This window comes from Pseudochaenichthys georgianus, chromosome 23, assembly GCF_902827115.2.
Source record: "Pseudochaenichthys georgianus chromosome 23, fPseGeo1.2, whole genome shotgun sequence".
Lineage (NCBI taxonomy): Eukaryota > Metazoa > Chordata > Actinopteri > Perciformes > Channichthyidae > Pseudochaenichthys > Pseudochaenichthys georgianus.
The window spans coordinates 10460362-10487760 of NC_047525.1; the positions used below are offsets into that span (position 1 = coordinate 10460362).

General features: G+C 40.5%; 2 protein-coding genes and 1 non-coding gene across 8 annotated transcripts in view; 1 reads left to right on the forward strand and 2 right to left on the reverse strand.

Annotated features, from left to right (window-relative positions):
- Nucleotides 1-273: 273 nt before the first annotated feature.
- Nucleotides 274-22451, reverse strand: pacsin2 (protein kinase C and casein kinase substrate in neurons 2). Of its 6 annotated transcripts, none has more exons than XM_034075172.2 (12): nt 22304-22451; nt 12877-12968; nt 12493-12649; nt 12077-12312; nt 10381-10536; nt 9839-10014; nt 9629-9749; nt 8688-8735; nt 7329-7459; nt 4731-4904; nt 3452-3633; nt 274-2089 (listed from the first exon to the last, which is right to left on the reverse strand). In XM_034075172.2, the coding sequence occupies exons 2-12, from the start codon at nt 12931-12933 to the stop codon at nt 1977-1979; spliced, it is 1551 nt and encodes a 516-aa protein (XP_033931063.1). In that variant the 5' UTR covers nt 12934-12968; nt 22304-22451; the 3' UTR covers nt 274-1976. The 6 variants fall into 6 exon arrangements, with proteins under 6 accessions (XP_033931063.1, XP_033931065.1, XP_033931064.1 ...); XM_034075174.2 differs by lacking the exon at nt 22304-22451 and adding an exon at nt 18621-18929; XM_034075173.2 differs by lacking the exon at nt 22304-22451 and adding an exon at nt 18577-18929.
- Nucleotides 22452-23309: 858 nt separating this feature from the next.
- ttll1 (tubulin tyrosine ligase-like family, member 1) overlaps nt 23310-27399 on the reverse strand; it is a 37652-nt gene continuing 33562 nt past the window's right edge. Inside the window, exon 10 of the mRNA XM_034074703.1 lies at nt 23310-25090. Coding sequence (XP_033930594.1) covers nt 24961-25090 — 130 coding nt within the window. The 3' untranslated portion in view covers nt 23310-24960. The remainder of the gene's footprint in view (nt 25091-27399) is intronic.
- Nucleotides 25287-25373, forward strand: trnay-gua (transfer RNA tyrosine (anticodon GUA)). Its single transcript is given in 2 exon segments — nt 25287-25323; nt 25338-25373. It is a non-coding gene; the product is annotated as a tRNA-Tyr (tRNA).

The window sequence follows — 27399 nt, forward strand, 5'->3', positions numbered from 1 at the left end:
TGAAATTGGTGTATGTAGCATGTTGAGTGTGGAACACATACATGCAATGTTAAACAACTGCAGATTTGCATGACTTGACATTTACTTTAACAGGACACTTTGCAACCAAGAGAGCTGTGCACCGAAACTATTGACGCTGGGAAATCAAAATTAAAACTTTTTAGGAATCATGACACACACAAACAAAAAGATAAGGCTCTTTTTTTAGATACAGTGCACATCTTGGAATCAAAAGTATAATTTAAAAAGAAGAAATATGAGACAAAGACAAAATGCTTATCCAATAAATCCATTTATTATGTTGTGGGACAACATTTACAAACCTTACTGTGCAAGAACAGCTGTTGCTGCGTTTTGACGACAGCATGCCCTGAAAACATAGTCTCCTCTCTCACTATTATTAAAGACAACCAAATTAATTTCCCTCTCATGTAGCAGGTAGAGACATCAAATAGCTTTTTGTTTAATGATTTCATGGATGCACTGGGCATTTCATTTATTTGAAGCTTGCTCAAAAGAAAAACCTGCAGTTCATTTTTGCAGAAATGCAAGCCTACAGAAATCAGGTCCATTCATATCACAGATCCAAAGGAAAGATGAACAAGTATTCACATATTCGTTGATTAATTCAATGAGTATGGCCATCTGTTATGGGATAATAATATGTACAAATATATCAAAATAACAGATCCAAGGGATGTTTGCCATCAAACATTCAATTACTATACAAACTGATTCTCAGTCACAGCATTCTAACAAGAGTATAACAAAAGCACTTGTGGCATCATAAATTAACAATCATCTATTTCTAACTACAAATCATCTGATATTGCTGGTTAATTTGTTCTAATATCTTTCATCCAGGCTATTTACATGCATGTATGCAATGCCACACTTGGCTGTGGTTTTATTGCTATATCAATTGTGATGTATTTTCAAAAAAAACACTCAAATATTCTCCCATGTCTTGACGTTATACAAGAAGTGAGACAATTAAAACAGAGATTCAGGAGGGATAAACGTTTGTGAAAAACCTTCAGTGTTGCGTAAAATAACCCATATAGTATTACAATCTCCAATCAACAGAAAGTAGAGAGAGACTTGTGTGAAAGGTTTGAGGACAGTTTGTTCAGGGGGGGTCAGTGCGGGAAAAACAAGTAATCAGCGAAGATAAGTGAGGAAATACAATCAGTGAATATACATTCAATTGCAGTGACGAGGAACCGATCCATTGTGAACTAAATAAAGAATATCAGGATAACGCTCCACTGATTTGTATCATTCCTTATAAAAAATAACCAGAACAGTTGATGAACTGAGTGGAAAGACAACCCTGAAAGGAATGGCAGGACAGGTAAGCACTCATTTAAAATCAGGTTAAATCTCACATAATAATCTCAACATAAGGGCTTTCTTTGTCCAAAAAGAGAAAAATCTTAACATTAATGGACTGGGTTCTAAAAGGCAAACATGGTTTTAAACCTAAATAGATCTTCATGATTATAAAAAGGGTAATCTTTCTCAATGGCTTCCATATTAAGGCTGCATGTAACATTGCAAGACGATGTGTCCTCCCAGTGTTTCGGTTAAACAATATATAAATCCACACATACATTTAATCTCTTCTAATATATACTTGAAAGGCTATTATTTTTGTAACAGCATAAATGGGATTCTAAGTAATATAACATAATTTAAACAGCATTTTTTTCTCTGCGGTCTTCTTAGCTTGGAATCATCAGGAAACTTGTGGTACATTTCCATCTTTTAACTGTCAATCTGTGGCGAGCAATAACTTTTCAAATGGTGCTTTCATAATCTGCAACTTCTCCACCTTCCTTCTCCAACACCGGTCCAGTCTTCGCCAACACTTAGTAAAGGGTCCAAATAATGCAGAGCCTCCTCGTTTCCAGCCGCACTCATCTCGCAACACACCACTTACTTTGTATTCACATTTATTGATTTGTCATAAATCATTACTGGATGTCTTCCACATAGTTAGCAGGATAAAGGCCTGTTTTTCCTTCCTTGAGCCGACCTCTGCACCAACCCTGATCATCTTCTTCGCCGATTTTGGTGAACTCGTCCCCTGGAGGCAGCAAGAAGAGGGGATACATATTTATATTCCAGAAACGATGGATTCAAAATGTGAAGTCTGATCTAAATTGGTTTCACCCATGTGTTTGACTTAGGAGGTTCTATATTTGCTTATTTTCTTCCAGCCGTGAACACGTTTGCTTAGCAAGATTATCCGATTCCGAATATGAGGTGGTGTTAAACTTCTGCCCTCTTGTAGCCAAAATCATGTAAATCAGGGGGGGTCCAAACTTTTTTCACCGAGGGCCACATACAGAAACATATACGAAGGGCTAGGCCACTCACTAGAGGTATATCGCCTCATCAGTTCAGTTCTAAGTTAGCAAAATCAATCAAATGTAGGTAAAATATGCTTGTGAGTGTTGGCAGCTCATCCCTTAAAACAGAAGCCTCCGATTGATTATAATAAGGAGAAATAAGAAGGGTGTATTTCAAGATTGTTATGTAAATAAGTCGGTAGGATTTTTGAGTTAGAAAATGTTTCCAACTTTAATTGACTGAATTTATTTGAAAATTGGTTTTATTAACACATGAATACTACTGTGCAATATATGTTTACAGAAGTACAATATAAGACAAGCACAAGCTTCATTTGTGGGCCATATTGCATATTCCATTATACTTTTTGAATTTGCTGAGGGCCGCATTTGGCCCCCGGGCCGTAGTTTGGACACCCCTGATGTAAATGAATGTATACAAATTAAAGGTGGAGTAGGTAATTTTGGAGAAACCAGCTCGAGTGCGCTAGAATTTGAAAATACACAACCGAAAAAAATCTGCCACTTCCTTACAGAGCCCCTCCTCCAACACACAAGAACGCGCACATGACCAATGAGGGCACGAGGTAAGTTTGTGCACAGATGGAAGGCTGACCGGCAGGTAGGCCATCCAGTCATTTTAGCCGGGCCGGCTAAAATGATTGGTCGTGCTTTTTACAGCACTATGGCTTTCACAGATGAAATTTGTTTATGTATTTATTGTCAAAGCATTTAATATATTCATTGCAATCGGGATGTTAAGAGCAGTGTGTTTCTGAAATAAATTACATACCCCACCTTTAACCAGCCACAACCTTTTTTTCCAAGAACATGACAATCCTTTTTTTCCAGGGAAATTTTTCTCACCTGTTTCACAGATTCATTTTATTTAAGAACTGTATATTTATTTTTAGGAAATATATTCCTGGCAAAACCTTCTTATTCAAATGTTCTTAAGCTAGAAACACAGGATAACAAAAATAAATAGATATGACTTAGACAATTGATGAGTAAATGACTTGTTTTTGGAGGTAACAGACAGAATTGCGAAAGGTTTTGCAAGTCTGAAAGTTCCTCACACCATTCACTGAATGTACCTGCTTTGAAGGTCAGCTCGTCCTGCTCCTGTCCTTCATAGTCGTAGAGAGCTTTGACGGGAACAGAGACGGCAGGAGAAACCGGCTCGTCTTCGAACGGATTGCCGTCACCGTTGGCAGAGAAAGGGTTACCACCTGTGTCTTCATCTGACCAGTCCTGAGTCTTCTCCGTACTGCTCGCGCTGGATGGACAGGGAAAAGAGACACTTAGAAGATGCCATTTTTTGTTAATCGCAGGACCATCAACGGGGAAACCCAACATGCCAGGCATAAGCAGTAACAAAAGTAAGAAAAGCAAGAAAAATAACACCAAGTTAAACGCACAAAAAGCTCATTTCAAAATCAGGCGACAGCTTTGTGATTCATCCTGAAAATATCTTCCTCCTAAATAAGTGCGAACATGCTTACTTGTGACATCGATGCTACAAAGCAAGCGATTGGTTGCAACGTAAATGATTCAAAGTTTTTTGGATGACGCTTTAAGATGAAGAGCTTCGAGTGAGAGTGCACACAAGGCTGAGGGAAGGCAACAAAACAACAGACACATGACAAGTGCAGCAACATAAGACCAAGCGAGACAAATCATTGTTGTGAAGGGGTGATTGGATTTGAACCTGAACGGCCAACAGAGGGAGCCACCTGAACACAAGAGAGAACTTTGCTCTGACAGAAAGAGTTATACGTCCAGAAAACAATAAACAAACACCAGCACACGCATACAGATTTACAGTCAGACCTGCTTGTGTCTTTTAATACATATATAAACTTGTTTACCTGCATTTTTGTTGATTTACTGCAACAAAAATGCAGTATGATGGTCAGCTCAAAGTTTGAATTGACATAATTGTAATAAAATTCTTGCTACATAAACTTACAATTACTTTTCTCTCTTTCAATTGTGAGAGAAGTGCTATAAAAGACATGCGTACAAGTGTCTATATTCAGATCTGACTGCAAGACATTTCCCACAGCTGATACATGCGCCCCCCCCCCCCCCCGCGCATGAAATATAATGTTCTGCGAGACATGGCGCTGTTAGGAGAGAAGGACAGACACACATTGACGTTGTGTGCAAATGCCAGCGACCATGCAGAGCAGCACAACAACTGGCCACCTGATGGAGGAGAGAGGGGTGTAAAGAAAGAAGGGATCAAAGTAACCGAGACTAAGAAATGTTTCGAAAGACACGCTGCACTAACGGCGATCCATGACATAAAGTAGCAAGAAAAAGGCGGGGAGGTAGTGGGTGGGCGATGTTTTTTTTCGTCTGTTCACCAACGTTTTTATTTCCTCTGTTTTCACACTGTTGTGGTTGACTATGGTCTGCTGCTGCTCCACGGCCATCTCCATCTCCTCCTCCTCCTCCTCATCCTCATCCTCCTCCTCCTTCTCCTCGTCATCTTCATCAAAGGGGTTTGAACCCACTGGTGCTGTGCTACTGGGTACAGTCAGGCTGACAACATGGGACACATTTAGAGATCTAATGCTGACATGCACACACATGAAGACATACATGACCTGTGGACACGCTAAAATGTACGCTAAAATGTTAGCATACTCAGCTAATTAAGTTACTCCCTGTAGTAATGAGCATCACTTCCAACTGCTTTGTTAGCACTATGTTTTTTATGGTACAAAGACACAACAACTAATCACAATTTCTCTTTAAATACATATATGAGCAAATTGACACTGGCTTATTTTTTATTTAGAAATGTTATTTCCGTGTCTGATGACACAGACGATGAACACACGCGCAGGACAACACTCGCTAACGTTGCCTTCAGTGGAGATGTTGGCTAACATGCTACGACTGGCAACACTGATCAGTGACCAATTAAATCCACAATTAAATAAGGAAGTATAAAAAACTAACATACATTGGCGTGACGAGAACAACTATAAAAGAAGAACCCTTGGGAAAAATATATTTGCTGTGAATTTTAAGATTGTAGTGTGAATATGCTATTCAACTGACATGTAGAGGGCGTACTTCATGACCTATACCGCAGCATTAAGAACGTTTTGGCTTGACTTTAGCGGAGCTTCTGGGGTCCACACAAAAAAGTGAGACAAAGTTCTTATCTTAAATATAACTTTGAGATGGATGACCCAGTAATTGTTGTATATCTATCTTATAATGAGCCTGAGTAGCATCAACAAGGAGCTGTTTTAGACTAAACGGATAGAAAAGACACCATTACGACAATATGACTTGTTTTTGTCTTTGAGCTAAAAACCCACCCACAATGGTCATCATAATTAACACAAAGCTATAAAAACATAAACAAGACACTTTCTGAGTGATACATAAACCACTTAATTGTAATCTCTAGTTTAGTGTAAATAATACAAAATCTTTCTGAGAAAGTCAGTTGTTTACTTCAGTTGTTTACTTCCTACTATTGTCACTCTCCGCATTGAGGAACAAAAGCGTGCACCCTCCACCTGATTCAGAGGAAACACAGGGTTCTCCTCCCTGTTTACTGGACCATTGGAGCACGAGCAGCAGTAACGAGCAGTTGGCCCTTCAGAGTGTGAAGCGGAGAAAAGTGAACGCCTTTGTTTGCATAGTCATGCCTTGCTCTCTGAGCCCGAGGAGTTATTACACAAACACCGCTCTGCTGGGACACTGGCACAATGTAACATGGGATGGTTTCAGTCAACAAACAAAGCTGGCTTTAAAACTACCAACCAATGTATTCAAAGAGCTGTATTACTTTCATAATCTAGGGATGTTATAGACAGATAGGGGAAAGATCAAAAAGTGCAAATATGTTGTACGGATGAGAGCTGGCGTTCTGATGCTGATAAAAAACGACTAAGATAAGTCACCAACCTTCATGTTGAAATAGTTTTTTCAGCTCAAGTGCTCTATAAGCGATGCAGATCCTGTACATAAACAAGTCCCGCCCAAAGATGTAGGAAATTACAGGAAAACAATGACCTGTAAAGGCTTCATGGGGGAGAAGCAGTCAACATTCCCAAGTTCAGAGGTCAAATGCTTCCCGTGCTTGACATTCCCTTTGTTGACTCTTCGAGACACCACCCTCCCGATTCCTGCATATACACCACTCGGACTGACTGAGGTGTTTCCAGAACTCATGACAGGGTAATCAAATGTCACTAAACATTCTAAACGTAAAGGTTGGGTGCATGAGAAGTATTTTTTTATCTTAAATCGGATGTTTCTTGTTGTTTCCATGAACCACTGTTATGTCCTGGATGCTGTTGCCAACACATATTTCTCTTCAGGGACACCTAAACTCTTATCTTATCTGGCTTTAAAACATTACGTCAGGCTAGTAGAGATCAAACATGAAGTGGCTTGATGATACATCAATAGAGCTTTTGTTGCTTGAATCTGAATCAAGTGTGTACATTATTTGCTCATAAAAACGTCTTTGAACTTCCCAGTACCAGAATCCATGCTACGAAAGTCTGTGTGTGTGTGTGTGTGTGTGTGTGTGTGTGTGTGTGTGTGTGAGGGATATATTTCCACATTACTTTTTGGCTGGCTTCCAACTATTCACTAGCCGGCTCCAATCCCACAGGGAGGATTTCTTTCCCAACAAACTGTGACAAAATGTTTACTGTTGCCATGGGAACTAGACGTCACTCCCGGAGCTCCCCTAATGCAGCGCTTTACAAGCATTCCTAAAGAGTAAGACGCCACGTGTGGTTTACGGCATTATCTCTGATGTGGGGAGTTTGATTGAGAAGGACAGAGTGAGTGAGTGAGTGTGTGTGTGTGTGTGTGTGTGTGTGTGTGTGTGTGTGTGTGTGTGTGTGTGTGTGTGTGTGTGTGTGAGTATTATGGAAAGATTTTGTGTGTAAGAGACAGAAAGAGTGTATAGCTGAGTGATGAGGTATATACCTGCTGCTGGTTTTCGCAGGCTGAACCGGCTGGTCAGATCCAGTTTGACTGATGCCGGTCAGTGTGACGCCCTCCGATGGCTTCTTCTTTTCCCGTCTACTGAGGGTCCGATTTAGATCTATGGACCAGTCCTGGGAGAGAGAGAGAGACACACACACACACACACACACACACACACACACACACACACACACACACACACACACACACACACACACACACACACACACACACACACACACACACACACACACACACACACACACACACACACACACACACACACACACACACACACACACACACACACACACACACACACACACACACACACACACACACACACACACACACACACACACACACACACACACACACACACACACACACACACAAGCATTGAGTATCCACTACTACAACATATCTTCAAAACATGCCTTCACAGCTAGTAGTGGGAGTCACAGCATCAGACACGCACTTCAACCAAAAATGTGTGAAACACTTCTCAGGCCGTGACACTGACCCTGGTATTGAAATTGTACATGCACACGTGTTTTTACAGTACAGTGTTGGCCTGATAAGAGAACACGAGCAGTATCCATCACCTGCAAAAAGAAACACAGCACCAAGGAGTCTCCCCTCCACCAGGAAGAGTGGATTAAAGAGAGACCATCACAGCAACACGAAAATGTGTTTGAAAACATTAGTTTTTTCCCCACACGAGTGGACTTTTACTTCCAGGAGAAATGAACCGTATCTATGAAAACTTACTTTTGCTGGTAGTAAATGTCTCTGAGTCAGTCCCTTTGACTAAATGACTTAGCATTAGAAAGTGTGCCCTTTGAGATTTCCAAAGTCTTTGTCTAACCCCTCTGATTAACCAGTCTTTTCAAAAGTTTAGAGATCAGAGGTCTTCCTGTCTGGTCCATGACCTCTGAGTGATTGCTGAGTCATGGTGGCATCATGTGACATACTGCAGGGTTCACGTGGACAGAATTATGAGTGGACAGGTCACAAAGGGGTCAGAGTTCAAAGGTTAGAAGAGACAGTCTCAGCTGTGTTTAATCAAGTTTTGAGTAATTCTAGAAATTCTCATATCCAGGAAAAAGGTTTGCAAAGACCCTGCAGTTTTCAAGTAAAGGGAACAAATGTGGAAAAATCAACATATGTTTGGAAAGGACAGAGCTGTGATCTTTGAAATAAAGCTAAATATTCAATGAGTAAAAGATAGACACACACAACCACGGCAAACACTCAGAAAAAGAGGCAGTAAGGAATGAGAGTGTTATTGGAAAAAAAGGATCCCCCCCCCCCCCATGGCTGCTGTGAAGGAGAGCAGCCCTCCCATGCAGAACTCACTACAATGGACCTTCTCTTAAAGGAGCGAGGATGGGACCAATCAAGATTCTGTCAGACATGGGGAAAGGGAAGCAGGTGTGGAAAGGGTTAATGAGGACAACACAGCCTAGTCCTTAATGTGTGGAGTGTCATATGTAGCACTCAGAAATGTTAGTTAGTACACTTACACCAGGAAAGTATTTTAGATATTATTTCTATAACAAATAACATGACCAAGAGCCAGGATCTTGTAAAGCAATCAAGATACAAACATGTTGTATTGTTGTTGACATTGATTACATCACTTAGTTCAGTTTAATTTAATATATACCCTGGTAGATTTAATTTACAGATTATTCTTTTTCTGTCAGAGAAAATGTGTCTTTCTTTCTTTCTTAATAAGTCGCTCCATTGTAACAGCTATGCCTGCAAGAGCATTTAAAGAGCTGTCAATTGTAGCAATGCAAGCGCACAGAGCTTTTCTTTCCCTCTGCGGCCTCTTTTTCTTAGTTCACCTCCTGTTGAGAAGATGACAGAAACTTCATTCCTCATTGCTGCTCTGACGGCTGAGGAGAAATGTACTTTAACCCCCTGCTGCCAAACAGCAGACATCAATGACAAAGATGACACGGCACATTGAGTCCAGCTCGGGCTACATGTTACACAGATATTGTAATGTTTCGCTTGATGTTTTTTCATACATTTTCTGTCCATTCTGCAGTTGAGCCTGGGAGAGCACTCGTTATTTTTAAGAGATGCTAGCATTTCAAGCTATGCAAGGACTGTAATTAGTCATTATAACCTCCCTAAACAAAATATAAGGATCATTACTTTGTCTTCAAGTCAAAATAAAAAAAGATCCTACTTTTTGGGAACAAATGGAGAAGTGTTATCGATATTTCTTCTCCACTAATCCCATATCAAACATTATGCATTTCTACAATACGTCAGAGCTGTAGTACCTCAAACTGGGGCCAGTTCATTGGCATGCCGGGGCCGTGATTGGACCGGAACCATTTCAGGTCCTCTTCAACGTCAGTAGCAGTAACCGTGTCTTCCAGCGTTTGGTAGATTGTCTGGAATCTGAGGAGGCATTATCGTACATTATGAATAGGTGATAGCAAATCTCTCCCTTCCCTGTCTGCCCATGAGGCTGTCATGTGACCTCTGACCTGTGATTGGTTGAGAGATCGAGGTGCTGTTTAACCTCCAGCAGCTGCTCCCCGAAGAAGCGAATCCGTTTGTCTTCAAACTGCTGCCACTGCTCAAACACCTGCTCCATGTTCTCCATGTACTGAGGGGTCAGCTTGTCCAGTTCTTCCAGGGATTTCTCATAACGTTCTTTAGTCTGCGAGAGAAGAGGAATCAAGTGACATTAAAAACACATGAATTATTCTCGACCTTGATCATAATTTGGCTTTTTTTATTGCTATTGTCGTATGATATGTTATAGATGTAAGTCCAAAAGACACAGGTTTCAAATATTATTCACCTAAAAATGGTTGTGAAAAATACCATTTAAAAATAAATAAATGTTACAGCTACCAAAACAAAGGGGTTTAGTTTCTTGCTATAGAATAATATAAGGCAGGCTCACTAAGAGGTTTCTTGGTACAGACCTGACTAGAAATTGAGATAGCGAGGGGAAAAATAATATCTTAAGAAGCTTTTCTAGAAAAATACACCGTCCATGTCTTTCCAAAGGAAGCCCTACCTTCTCCACCTCCTGCTGACACTTCTCCACCTTTTCCTGGAGCTTCTTTTGGGATTCGGGGTTGTTGTTGCTCTCCAGTTTGCCGTTTGTCTCCCTGCTGGCTGCCAGCTTCTCTTCTTTACAGGCAGAGTGGTATGACTTCTTCATCGTTTCCATCTGGAGTCAGCAATAAACAAAGAAATGCAGTTAATAGTGCCGGTCTTTTAAAGTAACTTGGAACCAACAACTGTGTGACTGAGGGATAACCAGATATAGACAACCTCTCTTTTGGGTTAAGGTTTTGGAAATAGGCCAAAACATAGCTGTCTTTTCTCAAAATGTGCTGCATGTTACGGCCATTGCCATGTTGTCATGCCATGTCATTTGATTTTCTCTCCGTTTGAAATGAAAATTATGTCTGAATGAATTAACTTTATAAACAGAAAAAGTGAAACACCGATGCCAGATAAGTTTGATGAGTGATGCATTTATGAAAGGAACCACTCCTATATCACTTTGTTTATATTTAAATTCCAACAGATAACAATTGAGGAAGCGCACTCAGATATTGTGGTGTTATGTGAAGAGGGCCATGTGGTGTGACTAGAATAACTGGCTGAAGGCCATTAGAAGAACACAAGGACATTCGTCGAGACATCAGCCTGTCCTCCTCTCTAATTTAATATTACAGGAATCTGTTTGTCAATCAACTGAAACCCACGAGGGCCTTGGACTCGCACTGTATTCATGCCGTGTCTATTATTGACATAATGCACACGTCACCCATGTCAGCGTATAATTTTTCTAGACCAATTAATTAGCCTAATTTCCTCTCTGCCCCCTACCCGCTGTCACTGTCTGTCTTTTCAATCAATAAATCACTCGGGCTACAAAACTGTATTGTTCTGTCGCTGCTCAATGACAAGGCCAGGATGTCACCACCCAAAGTGACATCACACACACAGGAAATGGGGACAAGGAGTCTGGAGGTTGCAAAATGGCTTTTTGAAATGACAAATACTTGGCTGTGGACGCTCTTATATGCCTGTGTGGGGACAGAAAGGAATGTGTTTGCTGCCGGGTACACAGGCTGCTAAAATTAAAGCATCAGTAGGAAATACAGTGACCTGATTTTGAACTCGGGGTTGCCAGCCTCCCTCTGTGTTTCCTTCCCTTCTACTGACAGTCAAAGGACTACAGGATACAGTTCCCGGCGGACACACAATGTTTGGTAATAGCTTTCTTATTCAATATGAAGAGGGTTGCCAATGATGTTCCGCTTGTTGTTTAGTTAGCAGGTAGTCAAGGAGGGAAACAATGGTGAGTCAGGGATATGCAGTCATGTGGACTGGAGGGTTACATTCATAGTCATGGCTATAATCAGTGACTTGGAAAATGGCTAACCTGTGGTTTCTGTAAAGCTGTTTATAGAGGCAGACACATCATTATGTGTAATTTTGTCAGCATTTTTTCTGTATTTAATCTTGTTTTAAATGTTCTTTTTTAGATATTTTCTGATTTAGTCAACCTCATCCTATTTTAGTGGACTAAAATACTGAGATGTTTTGTCTTTACTTCGTCAAATACAACTTTTGAAATAGTTGGGGGGGGTCAAAAAGTGTTCAATGCTATCAGTGCATTCTGATAGTTACTCGTAATTAAATATGCCCCTATAATACAAATGAAACTAGTTCATTATCCCGTTTGAGACCCACACCTCTTTGAGTTTCTTCCCCCAGGGCTTCTGAGCCTTGCGGAAGCCGTCGTCAGCCTCTTTAGTCTCTTTGAAGCCGCCGATCATCTGTTTGTGGTACGAGTCTCTCTGCCAGTTCTTCAGCTTCTCGTAGTCTTCTCCCATGAGCGCTGACTTCACGTCCATGTGGAGCTCGCTCACCTTCTCCGCCTCCGTGCACAGAGCAGACCACGCCCGCTCCAGCGTACCATACTGAGGGCCTGAGGGAAGAGTTACTCACCATCAGTGTCAAGGCATTATTATTATTATTTCATATTATTGTCTCAAAGAAAGCACACAATCATAGGGACTTTTTTCATTTATTGAATTGCTATATTATTTGACGCCAACAGCTTCACACAATTTCATGTAAAGCTTGAGTTGAATATAAATATTCCTACCTTTGTCTATGAGTTGGCGCCAGCGCTTTCCCCATTCTGAGAGCTGCTGTGCGTAGGACTTCTCAATACGTGCTCGCTCATGAATACAGGTCATCAGATCATTGCAGAGCCGGCTGCCATCGTCTACCCGTTTCACTGAGCGCTTGTAGTTACCAACCTGACAAACAGCAACTTGGTTAAAAGGAGCTAGAAAGTGTTAGAGAGCATAATCTAGGTTAAAGGCTGAGTGGAGATGATTATTTATGAAATATTTAAACAGGAGGATTTTACGTTGCGTTGTGGTTAACTTGGTATATTCACTAATATTCAAATGTAACCAGATGTTATCATCTCAATACGCAAGGACTGAAGGGCAGGTAGTGTCACGAAAGTGAAGCGTCTCACCTCCCAGAAGCTGTCACTGGAGACATCCATCATGGAGTCATCGTAGGAGCCCGACATGGCTGCTGCTCCAAGTCACACTCAGAATGCAGGGCCTGGACAAAATAAAACATCAAATAAATAAAGTGTCATTTAATGAATGTGATTAAAACGGCCTCTTAGCTCAGTTGTTAGAAATGCCTAAAACTACAAATATAAATGTCATTAAGTATGCGAGCTTAAAAAAATGTAATATCACAATCAATCAATATCATGACCAATCAATACGTCTTTGTTCAAAAAGAGAAAAATATTGAACTATATTAAATTGACTATTCATATATTATATCTAGTATGTTATGAAGAAGAAATATTAACTCTTTGCTGGAGCTTGATTACACCATACACATTTATTTTACTTGCTAAAGATTCCACTCCATCCAATGACAAAATGAAAGGGAAAACTATTGATCAACATATAGATACATTGTAAAAGATATGCATGTAGATTCATAATACACACTTCCAGATAAGCTTTCAAATTCAGTATAGGATGAGACAAACTTAGAGACCGCTGAGTTACTAAATATATTCACTCAACAGGAAAGAAACCATATATTTTAATCAGTCGGTTACTCACTGTTTATTTCTATGAAACCAACAGCCAAAGGAGAACATCTACATTCATCATTCTGTCGCAACAACATACCTAAGACACTGAGAATAAGGGTGAATAGTAATGAGAGAAAGTAAGTAGTTCTGAGGAGTGATACGAATAGAAATGGAAGTGTGAGGGGAGTGAAAGTGTGTGATCTGGTTTGATAATCAAGGCAGCAGGTGTGTGTGTGTGAAATTCTGAGAGAGTAAAAGAAACGGTCAAGAAGCACACAGCGGGCAGCTTCCGCTTCCTTCAGACGGGGACCACAGACAGTCCTCTGTTTCTCTCCTCTCCCCCTCTTCTCTCCTCACCGCCATAATTTCACTCAACAGTGTCCCTTTATTCATCCCCTCCATCCTCTTCCTCTCCTGCTGTCTCCATCAGCCTGAAGAGTCTCCTCTCTCTGCAGGCGGACTCGCTCCCTTCTGATCTGCTAACTATATATATTCAGAGTGTGTCTCTGTACAGCTGTGACCTGCAGGGGACACCTGCCATCAGAGTACTGCAACCATGGGAGACACATTTTAACTCAATGGTGATGACCCAACTAAAGAATTGATGTATTGCTTAAAGAATGATTGATACATTAAATAATGGTAAAAATAATAACTGGCTAGAGCCATTTCTCCATGACTCACTCCCTGTGAGAGTCAGACACTCATCCATAATTGATACTTTCTACAAAAATACCCGTCTTTCTTGAGTTGTCCACTTGTGATCAAACTGAATGCATTTTAGTGCAGTGTGAACACACAGGGCCTCTTTCAGCGAGAATCTGACGGCTCGTTCAGTGTGTGTGTGTGTGTGTGTGTGTGTGTGTGTGTGTGTGTGTGTGTGTGTCATTAGCCAATGGTCAGTGGCCCGTGCCCTGAAGGACAGGACATGGACAGAGGAGAGTATTGTGGTCACTGCTAGCTGAGGAACAATCCGCTCTTTAACAGCGTTTGTAGTTTACAATTCACACACACACACACACACACACACACACACACACACACACACACACACACACACACACACACACACACACACACACACACACACACACACACACACACACACACACACACACACACACACACACACACACACACACACACACACACACACACACACACACACACACACACACACACACACACACACACACACACACACACACTAAGGTGCCATGTTGACTGTTAGAGATCACTTTGCAAGAGGTGTGTGTGGATAAATTCAAGCCTAATTATCAGCATGAAAATCACACCGTTTCCAGCCCAGGCCTGTCTTCATGTCCCTGCTGCATTTCCCCAGCAGCTGTCCATATTCTTCATTCCTCAATCTGCGCTGCAGCATTAGACACACGGGGGACACATGGACCGAGCCACAAATATCCAGTCTAAACATGGCAACAAGTCTCCTGACATCAAACGCTGCCGAGCAGTGCGCACACATTTCCACTGAGCGTGGTCACAGCCGCATACAAGGTTTAAACAAGAGACAACCTGAGTACGTAGTATCTTCCTCTGCAGTGCACACAGAATGTAAGGTCGACAGAATGAAATATCAAGTTACTTTTGACTCGTTACCTTTGTCTTAACAATGTAAGAATAGTTTGGGGATATTAACACACAAACATTTGGAGAACTGATCATGTAGTGGATAAAGGAAATGTAGACGGTAAGCCTCTAAACTATATGATGAGAATACATGTTCTCTTGTCTTGTCCCATAAGATGATCCTGTCACGCATCACCCAACAGGTATACATTTTGTAGTCCTTGGATCAAGTTAACGTTGTGGGTTTACTAGCAAAACTTACGATTACAATTCAAGGACAAATAACCTCCAAAATATCTTAAGCCACCACAATGAATTGGGAATTCCTTTGCGACAAAAGTAATTTCCGAGGCCTGATTTAATCAACAGCAAACAGGAACAAGCGTCTGCACACCCTTGGCTCTGTAGGACATTTGGAAGGAGTTAAACAATTGAACGCAGCTTGACCTACAACTGCAAATAACGCTGTTGACTAAGGCCAGGTCTAAAGTCCACGTAATCTGTCACTCTACAGGGGAACACTGGAAAATCCATCACTATGAGCTGCTATGCACGTAACCAGAACACACGTGTGCATGAGGGACACTTGGAGATGTAAGATGGAGAAATGACCATTAATCATTGGGTCTGTGATTTAGATGTTAAGCAACAGATGCATGGCTTCATCAAGGTTGCAGAAACAGAGGGGCTTAGATTACAAGCTTAGCGATTACATCATTAAACACAACAATGATACGCACTGAAGTCTGATAAGTAAATGCACTCAGAAAGCTGGAATTTGGTTGCTGACAACAAGCCCTAAGATAGAAGTGAACGCTGCATTCCTCATTCCTAAACGGAACTCTGGCATGTTAAGCAAGTTCCCACACTGTCACTCCAACGGTTTGTATCCACATTTCCAAAGCTGAAGCTGGCTTTGGTGATTTAAAGTCAGGATAACTAATATTGGTCGTTTTTTTTCCATTTGAGAAAGGTGAGTCAGAGCGACAGCTGCATGTGACAAGCAGCAGGCGAATGGGGGAGGAGAGGGAGACAGTGAGACAGCAAAAGCAAGAGATGAACGTGTGTGTTATTAAAAGCACATGAAATCTTACTGTGCAGTGCTGTTGCAAACAGACACGGGATGCCAATGACCTTTCTAACCAATGTGGGGGGTGGGAAATACATGTTAGCATCTCTGGATCCACTGCCAAAGGGATCTTTAGATTATTCCAGAAAATACACTTTGTGACAAATACAAGTTCACATTAATGTTTGTTTTCTATATTTTGTTCAGCAAGAGAAAATATATTTTCAAATAAACGTCATTTGTTATTTGTTATAGGCACACTTCACCAAGGTCACCTCTGAGCTTCAAACTTGTGATTTGATTTAAAGTGTCAACCCCTTCCACAAAAACCTTTCCCTTAGGGTGTTAAATTGATAAATATAAGCATTCACAATATTTAATTAGAAGAGTATAAACACAAAGAGGCTGTAAGGTGATAAGTGAGTAGTTGAGTTTCCAAGTCTGGTGACTTTTATGTTGGGTATGGTGTATTGGCATATTTGATGTCATAGAACAAAACGTGAACAACCGCGGACATTATTTCAAGAATCACCCATTCTAAAAAACAATAGACTTTGAGACGAGGGAACCTGAAGTGCACACATTCTACCTCATTTCTGGGGTTTAGGACTTATTCATAAATGAGAGATACGAAAGACAAATGTTCAAAATATTTGAAAGATGGTGGTTCAAAATAGGGGTGCAACAACTAATCGACTTAATCGATTACCAAATTAGTTGGCAACTAATTCAGTCGTCGATTAGTTGGTGACGTCATCACATGTGTTCTACACCCCGTTAAGCTCCAACGTTATCGCTCTTTTTTATCGGTACAGGAGACATTTAAAACATATGTCATATGTATTATTGCTACATAAACATTATATCGCAGTCTTAGTGTCACCAACTCCGTTTCTAATATGCAATATGACTACAAAATGAGTCTATAATGTATTTTCGATCTTCCCAATTCAGACGAGAGATCTCTCCCCCGCCTGCTTGCGAGGGGGCGGGGCAGTTTACACACACACACGCAGCTGCTACATGCATGCAACACACACACACGGAGGAGATGGCGGGGAGAACGCGCTCCGAGGTGTGGTTAAACTATAGCCGTGTCTATGTGGACAATGCTCGTTACCAAAAGTGGAATAAGAGTTTAGCATGTAAGGGCGGTAACACGAGCAATTTGTCTAAACATTTAGCAAAAGTGCGCCACATCCAGACGGAGAAATGCACCGGGTTCCACTGTCTCTCTAGCAGCTCTGTAGCCCCGTCCACGAGGAACGTTTCCACGTCAGCATGCTAGCAGCAACACACAGAGTTAACTCAGTTATAAAAACATAGATTAATGATTAGAGGTAACTGAGTTATTTATTTTGTTAAAGTTTCAGCTATTCTGTTTACAGTTCTGTCATCACATTTTTTAATATGATTTGTTAAAACATTGTTGTTTCCTTTGATGTGAAATATTATGCATTTAATTAAAATAAAAAGCAATGTTAGTTTTGTTCACAATTTGTTTAGTTAGTTTACCTTATTTCTTGTCAAAAGAACCGTTAATACTATCGTTAAAAGGACCGGATCGATAAGCAGTATCGATATAAGTAGTAGTACAGTTAAAACCTTAACGATCCGAATAATCGATTAATCGTTTCATTAATCGATAGATTAATCGATTATCAAATTAGTCGTTTGTTGCAGCCCTAGAAATAGGACCTTGTGAACAAGAGCATATTCTTTCCCACAAACCACCAGCAGACTGTCTATTCATCCGCCCCGTGTTTATGTTCCTCAGAGCGCTCTGGGGCTCGTCACACTGTGTCATACATAGGGCTGAGGCGCAGGAAGCAGAGATGAGCTCATGCATGAAATGACAGGCACATGCATACCTGCCCTGGAGCTGCGAGTGTGTGTTAGTGTGTGGAACCAACAACATTTTCTTACTGCACTGCATGAATCCCTGTGTGCAGTAAAGATGTGCACGGTTGTGTGTTTTAAACTGTGGTGATGGTTAGCGCGGGTCACTTGAGAATAAACTCGTATCAACAGAAATAGCAAGGACATCAGCAGCTTAATGTCACACAATCTCTACATTTGGTTCCGTCTACTAATCAGAGACGGCTGCAGAGGGGAAATGTGTGCACACTAAGTGGAGTTATCCTGAGGGTTCCCGTGTCAAATGTAGTTTCCTGCTAAATATTGAGACCTTCCAGGAAGCCTTGTCTGCACGATGTCAACGCAAGCAAGAGAAACAACACTGCTACAGAGTGTGTGAATGAGAATGTCTGACTTACATCTCCACGGTTTTAAAAACAAGAGGAACTGACAAGTCATTGCTTTCATTAGTTCAATCTTTCAGGAAAGACACTTCGTTTTCAGAAACTTGGAACTATTTCAAACATTGATCTGCTTTAGAAACGGGCATATGCCACTATGTTATAGAACTAACAAATAATCTAGAAAGCAATACTTACAGTTATCCGTAATTAAAACAATTGTTGGTGGTAGCTCTACTGACCATTGTGGGGGAAACTTCTGTGTAGCAGCAATGCAGTGGGAGTCACCGACTCAGGAAAGAGACACGGGACGAGCAGGAGCTTTGCTGTCAAACACTGATGGTTTATTTGGAGGTTCGGCCGGCGGATTCACATCACAAGTCACAGCAGCCACGGTCTGACTGCACGGGAGAGTTGCCACGTCAATTCTGGAGCGCCTCTCTCTCGTTAGCCCATTGAACTGGTTTCACAGAGTAATCAACATATTTGAGAAGATAGCCTAAACAGCTGGGAACACGGAGTTACTTGCGTCTGACACTTGTGGTCTCGAAGATTTCACACCTTGGAGTCCACAAACACAGAGAAGGAAGTGTTCCAGTGTACCCACAACAATAAACCATCTGTGAGCGAGGGTTGCCCGGTCACAGAATGGGAACAACAACATTATGGCTGAAGCAGCCCGTTTCCTTAAGGGAGATAACAGACGTCAGGGTTGGTCATACACGTCAAAGGGCAAACAGGTTAGATCTAGGAGTCCAGGAGAATTATTCCCTAACATTACTTCAGAATGAACGAAAACAAGAAGACACAGCAACTCTCAACTAACTTAAATAATCATGACAACTGCTAGTGTGATTGCATAACAACAAGCTTAAAAACACTCCAAGTGCAGAGGGCTTCATGTCTTAATCACATGAAAACTGATTATCTAAGCAGTAGTTATTTTTCCCTTGTTTCCATTTCCTTCCTTCGTTGCACAAAACGGCCCAGATATCTCCCGGGGAGGGAGTGCAGCTGAGCCGATCTATCCCTTCAATATTACAGTTTCACAGCAAGACGCGGCTAAGTCCCGACTGGGCTATGAGAGAATAAAAATACAATCATTTCCTTTGCTTATTTCTCTCTTGTTGCACATAAGCTTGAAGGTCAAACGTTTCCATGGCAAACGCAGGTCATGACCTTGATTTTCTTTCAACTCGGCCCTCCTTCCTCATGCGAGCTCAACAGCTGCAAGGGCCTGCTGATCTCTGAGAGACATGGCCATTTCTAATGTGGAGAAGCCTCCTAAGTCACTCGCACCAATCCAGCCTTAATAGATATCACTGACAGAGGCAGACAGTTCAACCGTTGGTCCATTAGCAGCAGGTCAGCAGTAGCCTCAACAGAACTGACCAGTCCCCCTTGCTCCATGGGAAGGGAAAAACAATGGCGTTTGTTCCACACTTTCAAGCATTTTCCACTGGACACGCCAGCACCAGAGAGCGCAACATAATGGAGGGAAATCCAGTATTACATGACAGGGAAGGGGAGATCCTGACGTCACCGAACGGAACACATTTTCCTGTGGAAGCCATTGTCCGGCACGCTGAGTGTCATGTGATGCGTTTAAAGTGACAGACCTTTCAGGAAAGGGCCACGAACAAAAGCCATCTGCTAGCTAACCCTGTGACCTGGTATACTGTATTCCATACTGTATGTGTACACACCATTTTTTAACAAAGATAACAAATCACAGAAGAACCAAACATCTGATTTAAAAGGTTCTGGAGCTGCTTTACTGCATTCACAGTGAGCTGAGAAACCTGTGAATAAGGAATGTAACTAAGATATATATTTTATTATCAATATCAATAAATGAGCAATATAATTTCCTAAAGTCCAAGGTGATTTCATCACTTCGAAAAATCAGAGTGAAAAGTTATTGGGTATGATATAAAATACTCACATTCAGGAAGCTGGTACCAGCAAATATCTGTACTTTTTGCATTAAAAGTGACTCTACTTACTATTTGTCTGTCTTTTGAATTCTAGTTTAGACTCAAATTCTTATGATAGATCTATTTATATATTTTGCCTAGAAATGCAAAAGAAAACGGGGGGGAAATCCCATTACAACTTCCAAAAAGCTCATCTCTAACTTTGATATACTGCTTATGTTGTCTAACTAAAGACATTGTATGTATATTCATTGAAGAATAAGAAAACCAGCTCATCAAGTCATTTATTATTTTCCAGTTTTGCTTACAAATGTACTTTTTACTCTACTACTTTGATGGGAGTAGTTGACGTTAACTTATACTGACAGACTACAAGAATAACATGATTTAATTCGGCTACAATGTGTCACATCCCTTTAACTGCTAAATGTTTGCTCTTGCAGAATACACCAAAAGATCCCTTCTAAATGGAGAGCAGCGCCTTCAGCCTATATTGGAATACCCATTCTAAGTTTAGCTCAGATCTGTGACAGAACAACTGGTTCACAGGGCCCCCTTCAGATATAAGGAACAAGAAGATTTCACTACTGCTTTACCCTGACAACACTACCAACAAACAAAGCCACATAGGTATCAACCCTCTTGCTGTCACCAGGCATGTCTAAATACTCTGCATGACTGAGAAGAACGTCCTCTGATTCACCAAAAATATCATGAGTATGTGTTTGTCATGCTCTAAGAAAAGACTGTACATTCACAAACGTCCTGATTGATATAACAAATGTGTTTCAGTGTGTGCAACTTTGGTACATAAACATTTTACAATGTGTAGGTACTTGTACTTTACCCGAGTTATCTCAGTTTATGCTACTTTATACTTCTAATCCACTACATATAAGAAGCAAATATTGTACATTTTACTCCACTTTATTTGAATTGTTTTTGTTCTTAGTTTTTTTTTTTAATTGCATTAGCTAAATTCAGAATATACATCAATTATTTAATTGATTATATTATGATATAAATATGGATCAAACTTTGATATAACTGTGTAGGTTAAGATATACAGCAGCAGTATATAAAGTTATTCAAATGATCTCCGCCTTTAGCAGCTGTGATAAAAACACCTCAATAATCATAATATTAACCCACTCACTATTTATGCGATTCTGAAATACTTTGAGTATATTAAGATGCTGACACTTTTGCACACAAGTCAGATTTCGAATGCAGGACTTTTACTCAGAACTAAGTACTTTTACATATTGTTATTGCAACTTTTACCTAAGTGGAAATCAGAGTACTTCTTCCACCACTGGTTAAATGTGCAGTATATGAGTCAGGACAGGACTTGGCAGCTGGCTGGCACTGCGCATTTTCAAACAGTGAGCACCGATCAGAGGAACAGGCAGCCTGCAGGAATTGAACCATCTCTCTCCATTGAAAAGTATGTAATGCTGTAGGCACACACGCAGGATGATAGGACATGATTATCTTTGCGAAACCTGCCCCGCCCTTTATCACTCCAGGCAATGAAACACTAGTCTAGCCCTGAGAAAACCAAACAGCTGGGGTAAAACTCCCTGAAGAAACTACATTTAGTAACCAGGTTAATAACTAAAGTGAATTACAGTGACATGTTGAACTCCAGTCTAACGGTGCTAGCTTAATTTATATTAAGTCTATGGACTTTCGAAACCCTGATATACCCATGTTGCCGAAACCGTGTAATACATAGTTAACGGTGAGCTAGGGGAACCAATAACTTGTTACAAACCTGATATCCTTCTTTGCTATTGTAGCTTTCACTAAAGGAAATCACTTACATTTTGTATTACCACTTTACCATCCGCCTCCTATCGGGAAGTAACGTTAAAACTTTTGACGTTAGCCCCTTAACGTTAGCTCCAATGTTAGCGAATTAGCCACAGAGCCTTCAGTACAAAGTTAAATGGTACAAAGTTTTGTAATTCTTAGTTTTGACTTACCTCGCACAGGGTTATTCCTCCTGACGTAAGAGTTTAATTGAAGAGTTAATTCGCTTGGTAATGCCAATTTACAAATCTTTTCGTCCGTTTTTCTGCTCAGCAGTGGCACCATCGATCGTCTGACTGACACAATCGTCAATAGCCAAAGTACGACACATAACATCCGGTCAGTATTTTCAAAATAAAACCACGTCTGGTGTAGAAAGTAAAATACATGCATACACTTTACTTGCGTAAAATCTTAAAACTCTGTTTGAGTTTAAAATGTATTACTACGTTATATATCTACCCTTTTACATTTCAAGTGAATTGTTCTACCTTTGTTTCACATGTGTGTATGAAAGGGGCCATATAAGTCATTTTAGTTAGGTTTACAAATATCTGGAAGTATTAAAGACAAAATGAAAAATACAACATATGTTGCCTGACTATGAAATGAAACTTAATCCATGAGATTAATAAATTAAATGGGAACATTTTTACTTTGAAATCATCCAGTTTCTGACCTTGCGATATGACTGGTAAACTTTATCCAAACTACGGAGAGGGGCGGCGGCCGGACGTCACATCCCTTTAAAAGGTTTTTCTGGTTACTCTGTAGCAACCCGCACCCTATGGCAGTGGTTTCCACTATGAAGTCTGGGGCCCTCCAAGGGACCCAAGAGAGGCTTTGAGGGATTGGCAGTAAAATGAGGATTAGTTTGATTTCTCTTAAACTCCATAAAAGTAAGGTGCCCTGTTTTTCGGATCCCCTTGGGGACCTAGAGTAGTTGCCTGTTTAAGTCATTCATCCTTAATTAATGTTATTTATTTTACATTTACTGGAATTCAAACACTTTAAAAATGTTGTAAATTAAAACATTTCCGCACAAATTTAAAGGGCCAAGTCACCCACATCCCAAACATATTTTCACCCTCAAGAAATGAAACATTTTTATTGTCAAGGCAGCACCAATATGGATATTTTATTGAAAGGTAAATACAAACTAAAGGGAAAGAATGCATTTCTCATACAAAGATATCTCAGTGCTGCAAAGCTCAAATCAAAAAAGCTGCACAGTTTATAACCACAATAAAGAAGTGAGAATCTACCATCATGTCGGCTCACACCTGGGAGTTAAATACATCTCTCAGTAAATGTGGTCATGATGTGAGTGTCCTTCTGCCCAACACTTACTCATACAGATTAGATGGTTAGGTGGAATTTCGTAAGAGATTTCATTCCAACACGCTTACACACCTATGGCTAACACACCTTGACAAATGGAAATTCTGCATGTAGTAACGGTCCATGAGGAAACAACAAGGTAGAGGGTCAACATTTCAAGAACAAGGAACAGTGCCATACAGAGGCTTAATCTCCGGTCAGCAGGAACAGAAAGGTCATTTAGCTTTTGAAAGATTGACCTCTGATAAATCTAAACTCCAGAGAGACTACATTTATCAAAGGCTGTATATAGGACCCCTTGGAACTTAATCTTAATCAGGTCACTGGTGTGTTTACGCTTTCTCCATTTGACTTTAATCAATATACAGAAGACCCCTTTTGTTTTAGAGTAAATAAAGAGATTATTATGTTTATCTTGATCAATGACTTTAGCCTTGATTGATTGGTGAGTGTATTGACCCTTTCTTCACTTTAAATTACCCTAATCATTGTTAACTAATACATTATATGTAAAAAAAAAAAAAAGGTGCAAATACCACAGTACCAAGTATACTGCTAAAAAAAACGAAATACTGTAGCCTTACTTCAGTGAATCAAAAGGCTTGTCATCATTGCTAATTCAACATGTTAGTAGTAGCAGACAAATAAAGCTGAGAGCTAATACATTCCCAACACATATAAGTATTTCAGATGTGCAGTAGATATGACTTTAGTGCAACGGAAAATGAAACATATTGATCTTTAAAGTCAAGCGAAAACAATTTGATAAAGTGCGACAGGGTTCAGCTCTGAATACAATGGTAATGAAGCCCCCTGCAAATGCATACTGATAATAAACATACAAATCATTATTCAAACTCATTACACACATTAAGCACAGTTAATTATATCCGTATATTATATCTCTAGACTCTTTATAACAGTTAAATCTCTTTTCCTTTTAGATTCTGTATATTTTATTATTCCACTTCCTCTCAGAGCTTCTTCTTTTTAGCACCTGTGTGGGGTCAAGTTAAAGTGTAAGGACTCGTAACCATGCATAGTTCAGGTAGTTTTAATCCTCCTTGTTACGTTGGATTGTAATTCCAACATAATTTACTACTTTCAAATGTCCTCCTTTTCAAGGTTTCATGGACTTTTTCTTTCTCTCATTTATTGTGTCCTTATCTTCACAGGGAGCATGGGCTTGGGTGCGAGCAGCTGTTGGGACATTGACCCCACCAACATAATGTCTGTATTTTTAGTTAGTCATTTATACAAACAGTCCCAAACCCAGGCTTATTAACTCTCCAAATAGGACCACGATATTGATTGTCCTCCTCTGCAGCAGTGGAGTTGTCTCCCCTCAGTCAGTGAAATGTGGAGACAGCAGTCCTCCATCGAAAAGCAAGGATAAAAAAAAAAAGTCTGGTTTATTTTTTATCCCCTGTGCCCACTGTTGGACTCTGTAATGATGTGGAGGAAGTCATTAAGAGCCTGCGATGTCACCTCACTTCCAGGTGGCGGCGGCAGGGCGAACGCCTGCACTCCCCTTGCTGCCCTTTGACCCCAGGGACTGACCCGAGCGGCTCCGCAGGTCCCGCTCAGCGTTCTCACTCTGAGCCTGCTCTTCATCGTACCTTGTGGGAGGCAAAGAATAATGAAGTGAGGAAAAACATGTGAGAAAACTCCTGTTTGCCCCTGATATTTTACTTTCTATGGACTTTTTATGTAAACAAGGTACTTTACTCAAACAAACCCCCCTTTGGTAGGCGCTAAGCACACATTACCCCTTCTATTGTGTTTAAAATTACAGGGACAGCGCTATCAAGCACCCCTTCGATAGCTCAGTTGGTAGAGCGGAGGACTGTAGTGGAAATGCCAGGCATCCTTAGGTCGCTGGTTCAAATCCGGCTCGAAGGAGTGACTTTTAAACACAAAAGGATATTGACAATGAACAGGGACGTAAATGAGTGGCTCAGACTCTGGAGCAACAAGTTCAAAGTAGGTTTGTACAAACGCTGAATTATTGTGAAGAAAAACTAGTGTTCTAAGCTTTATTTCAGATAGTCCACTAAGGTAATAACCGTTTGAAAAGAGACAAGCATTAAGAAATGTTTGATAAAGAGGGCAGGTGGTCTTTTTTAAATTAGGTACTGTACTATATCAGAACTATGGCCCAATCCCAAACCACGCACTACACCAGGCCTATTCAACTAGCGGCCCACGGGCCGAATCAGGCCCTTCAGAACTTATTTCTGGCCCACAAGAGGTTACCTGCAAATCGAAATGGCATATGTATAATAGCATAAATAAAACTAATGTCTGATCACACTAAATCCGACGATGCGGGCCACAGAGAAAGTGCTTTAGTTAACAACAGCTTCAAGATGTCTCTCTCCAAGCCCAAGAAACGTAAAGTTGATTCGGAAAATCGCCAATTCCAGAATGAATGGACTGACAAATATGTATTTACTTTGCCAGCCGCAACAAGTAATAAACCCAGCCTGTCCTCCTACAAAAAACGACCAAATAGGTCGATTGTTTAAGCACCAGATTACGACCCATAGCCACGTTTTAAAGTGTAGCACCTCTAGTGGTCGTGTAAGAAACAACATGCTCCCGTTTATTTACAAATAACCCTCTCTGGAAAATCCTAAATTGTAGAACAGTTTGGCCATTAAAATGCTTTTTGATTAGATTTCTAGCGAGAAGTGTATATTGTACTTTTATAATCCACGTCCAGTGGAAGTGTAGGATCTATAGTTTGATAGATATTACGAAGATGATTTGAGGTCTCGCCAGGATAACGTGTATATGCGGCAGCTTCCATGTAAAGTTAGCGTGGGTGAAAACAGTATTTCCGGTCTCGAAGTTTTCATAATAAAACCGGATATATTCCCCTCACTGTCAAATGATTACACAGTGATATCTGCATTACTCATCCACTAAAAAACATCAGTTTATCCTTGTTAATTACACAATATTGATTGGTTTAAATGGTGTACAATGCTTTTGTGTTTTTAACCTTCGAGTCAGAGAAACAAATAGTTTTTTAGGAGTTTAGACACTACAGTTTCCGAAGACACTACACTACCCAGAATCCCCAGCTATCGTTTGGGACTACAACATCCGCCTTGCTTTACAAACCCCGTGATTAGTCATCAAGCCCTGTGATTGGATGTTGGAGTGGCAGTGCGACAAGATTACGCTGTCAAACAGCTCTTTGAAATGGAATGGAACCACGGCAGACTTTCCAAAACTGGAATTGGACGGGTCCAGCCCCCGGCTCCAGCTTCCCTCCCCCCCCCCAGAACTACACATGCTGGCTATTGTGTGTTTCGCAATATATGGCACGTCTCTTTATAAGACGTTTTCGTATTTCCCACAATTAGAAGTTGGCAGTATTAAACGTGTACACCCTGGAGGTTTAGGGGATACGAAACACAGTGGTGTTATCAATTGTAAAACATATAATTAATAAATGGTGAAATAATATACCCACATGACACCTATGGTCAGAAGAGCTTTATTTAACAGATGGTTTTATGTCTACCCCTCCTGTTGTTCATTGATAAGCCGGAAACATGCACTTGTCAAGGTTCAGAGGCAAATTTTGCAAATATGGCAGTAGCCATCGATCATCTTAAGATAAGATAAGATATACTTTATTGATCCCAAGTTGGGAAATGTTTTTGTTACAGCAGCATGTACTACTTTGTTCTACTCCACTACAATTCAGAGGTTAACCTGGTATTTTTACTCTACTACATTTATTTTTGTTACTTTGCAGATTCTGATTAATGATGTGAAATATAAACAACCCTTAAATCAGACTTTAGTTACACCTGAGTAAAATTCAGCCTTATCAGTTTGTCTGTTTTGCACATCCTCCTGTTAATATCTTTGGACGTCCTGCACTAAACTGTTTTATTGTAGAGATCACTAC

Bases quoted from the DNA above. Each gene is read 5' to 3' on its own strand.
- pacsin2 (XM_034075172.2), bottom strand. From the start codon at position 12,933: ATGTCGGGCTCCTACGATGACTCCATGATGGATGTCTCCAGTGACAGC. The intron at 10,015-10,380 runs GTAGGGCTTCCT...CTTCTCTCGCAG, and splicing joins GTCAGCAGGAGGTGGAGAAG to ACTAAAGAACGTTATGAGAA. The intron at 7,460-8,687 runs GTGAGTTCTGCA...TCTCTCTCCCAG, and splicing joins TTAAGAGAAGGTCCATTGTA to GACTGGTCCATAGATCTAAA.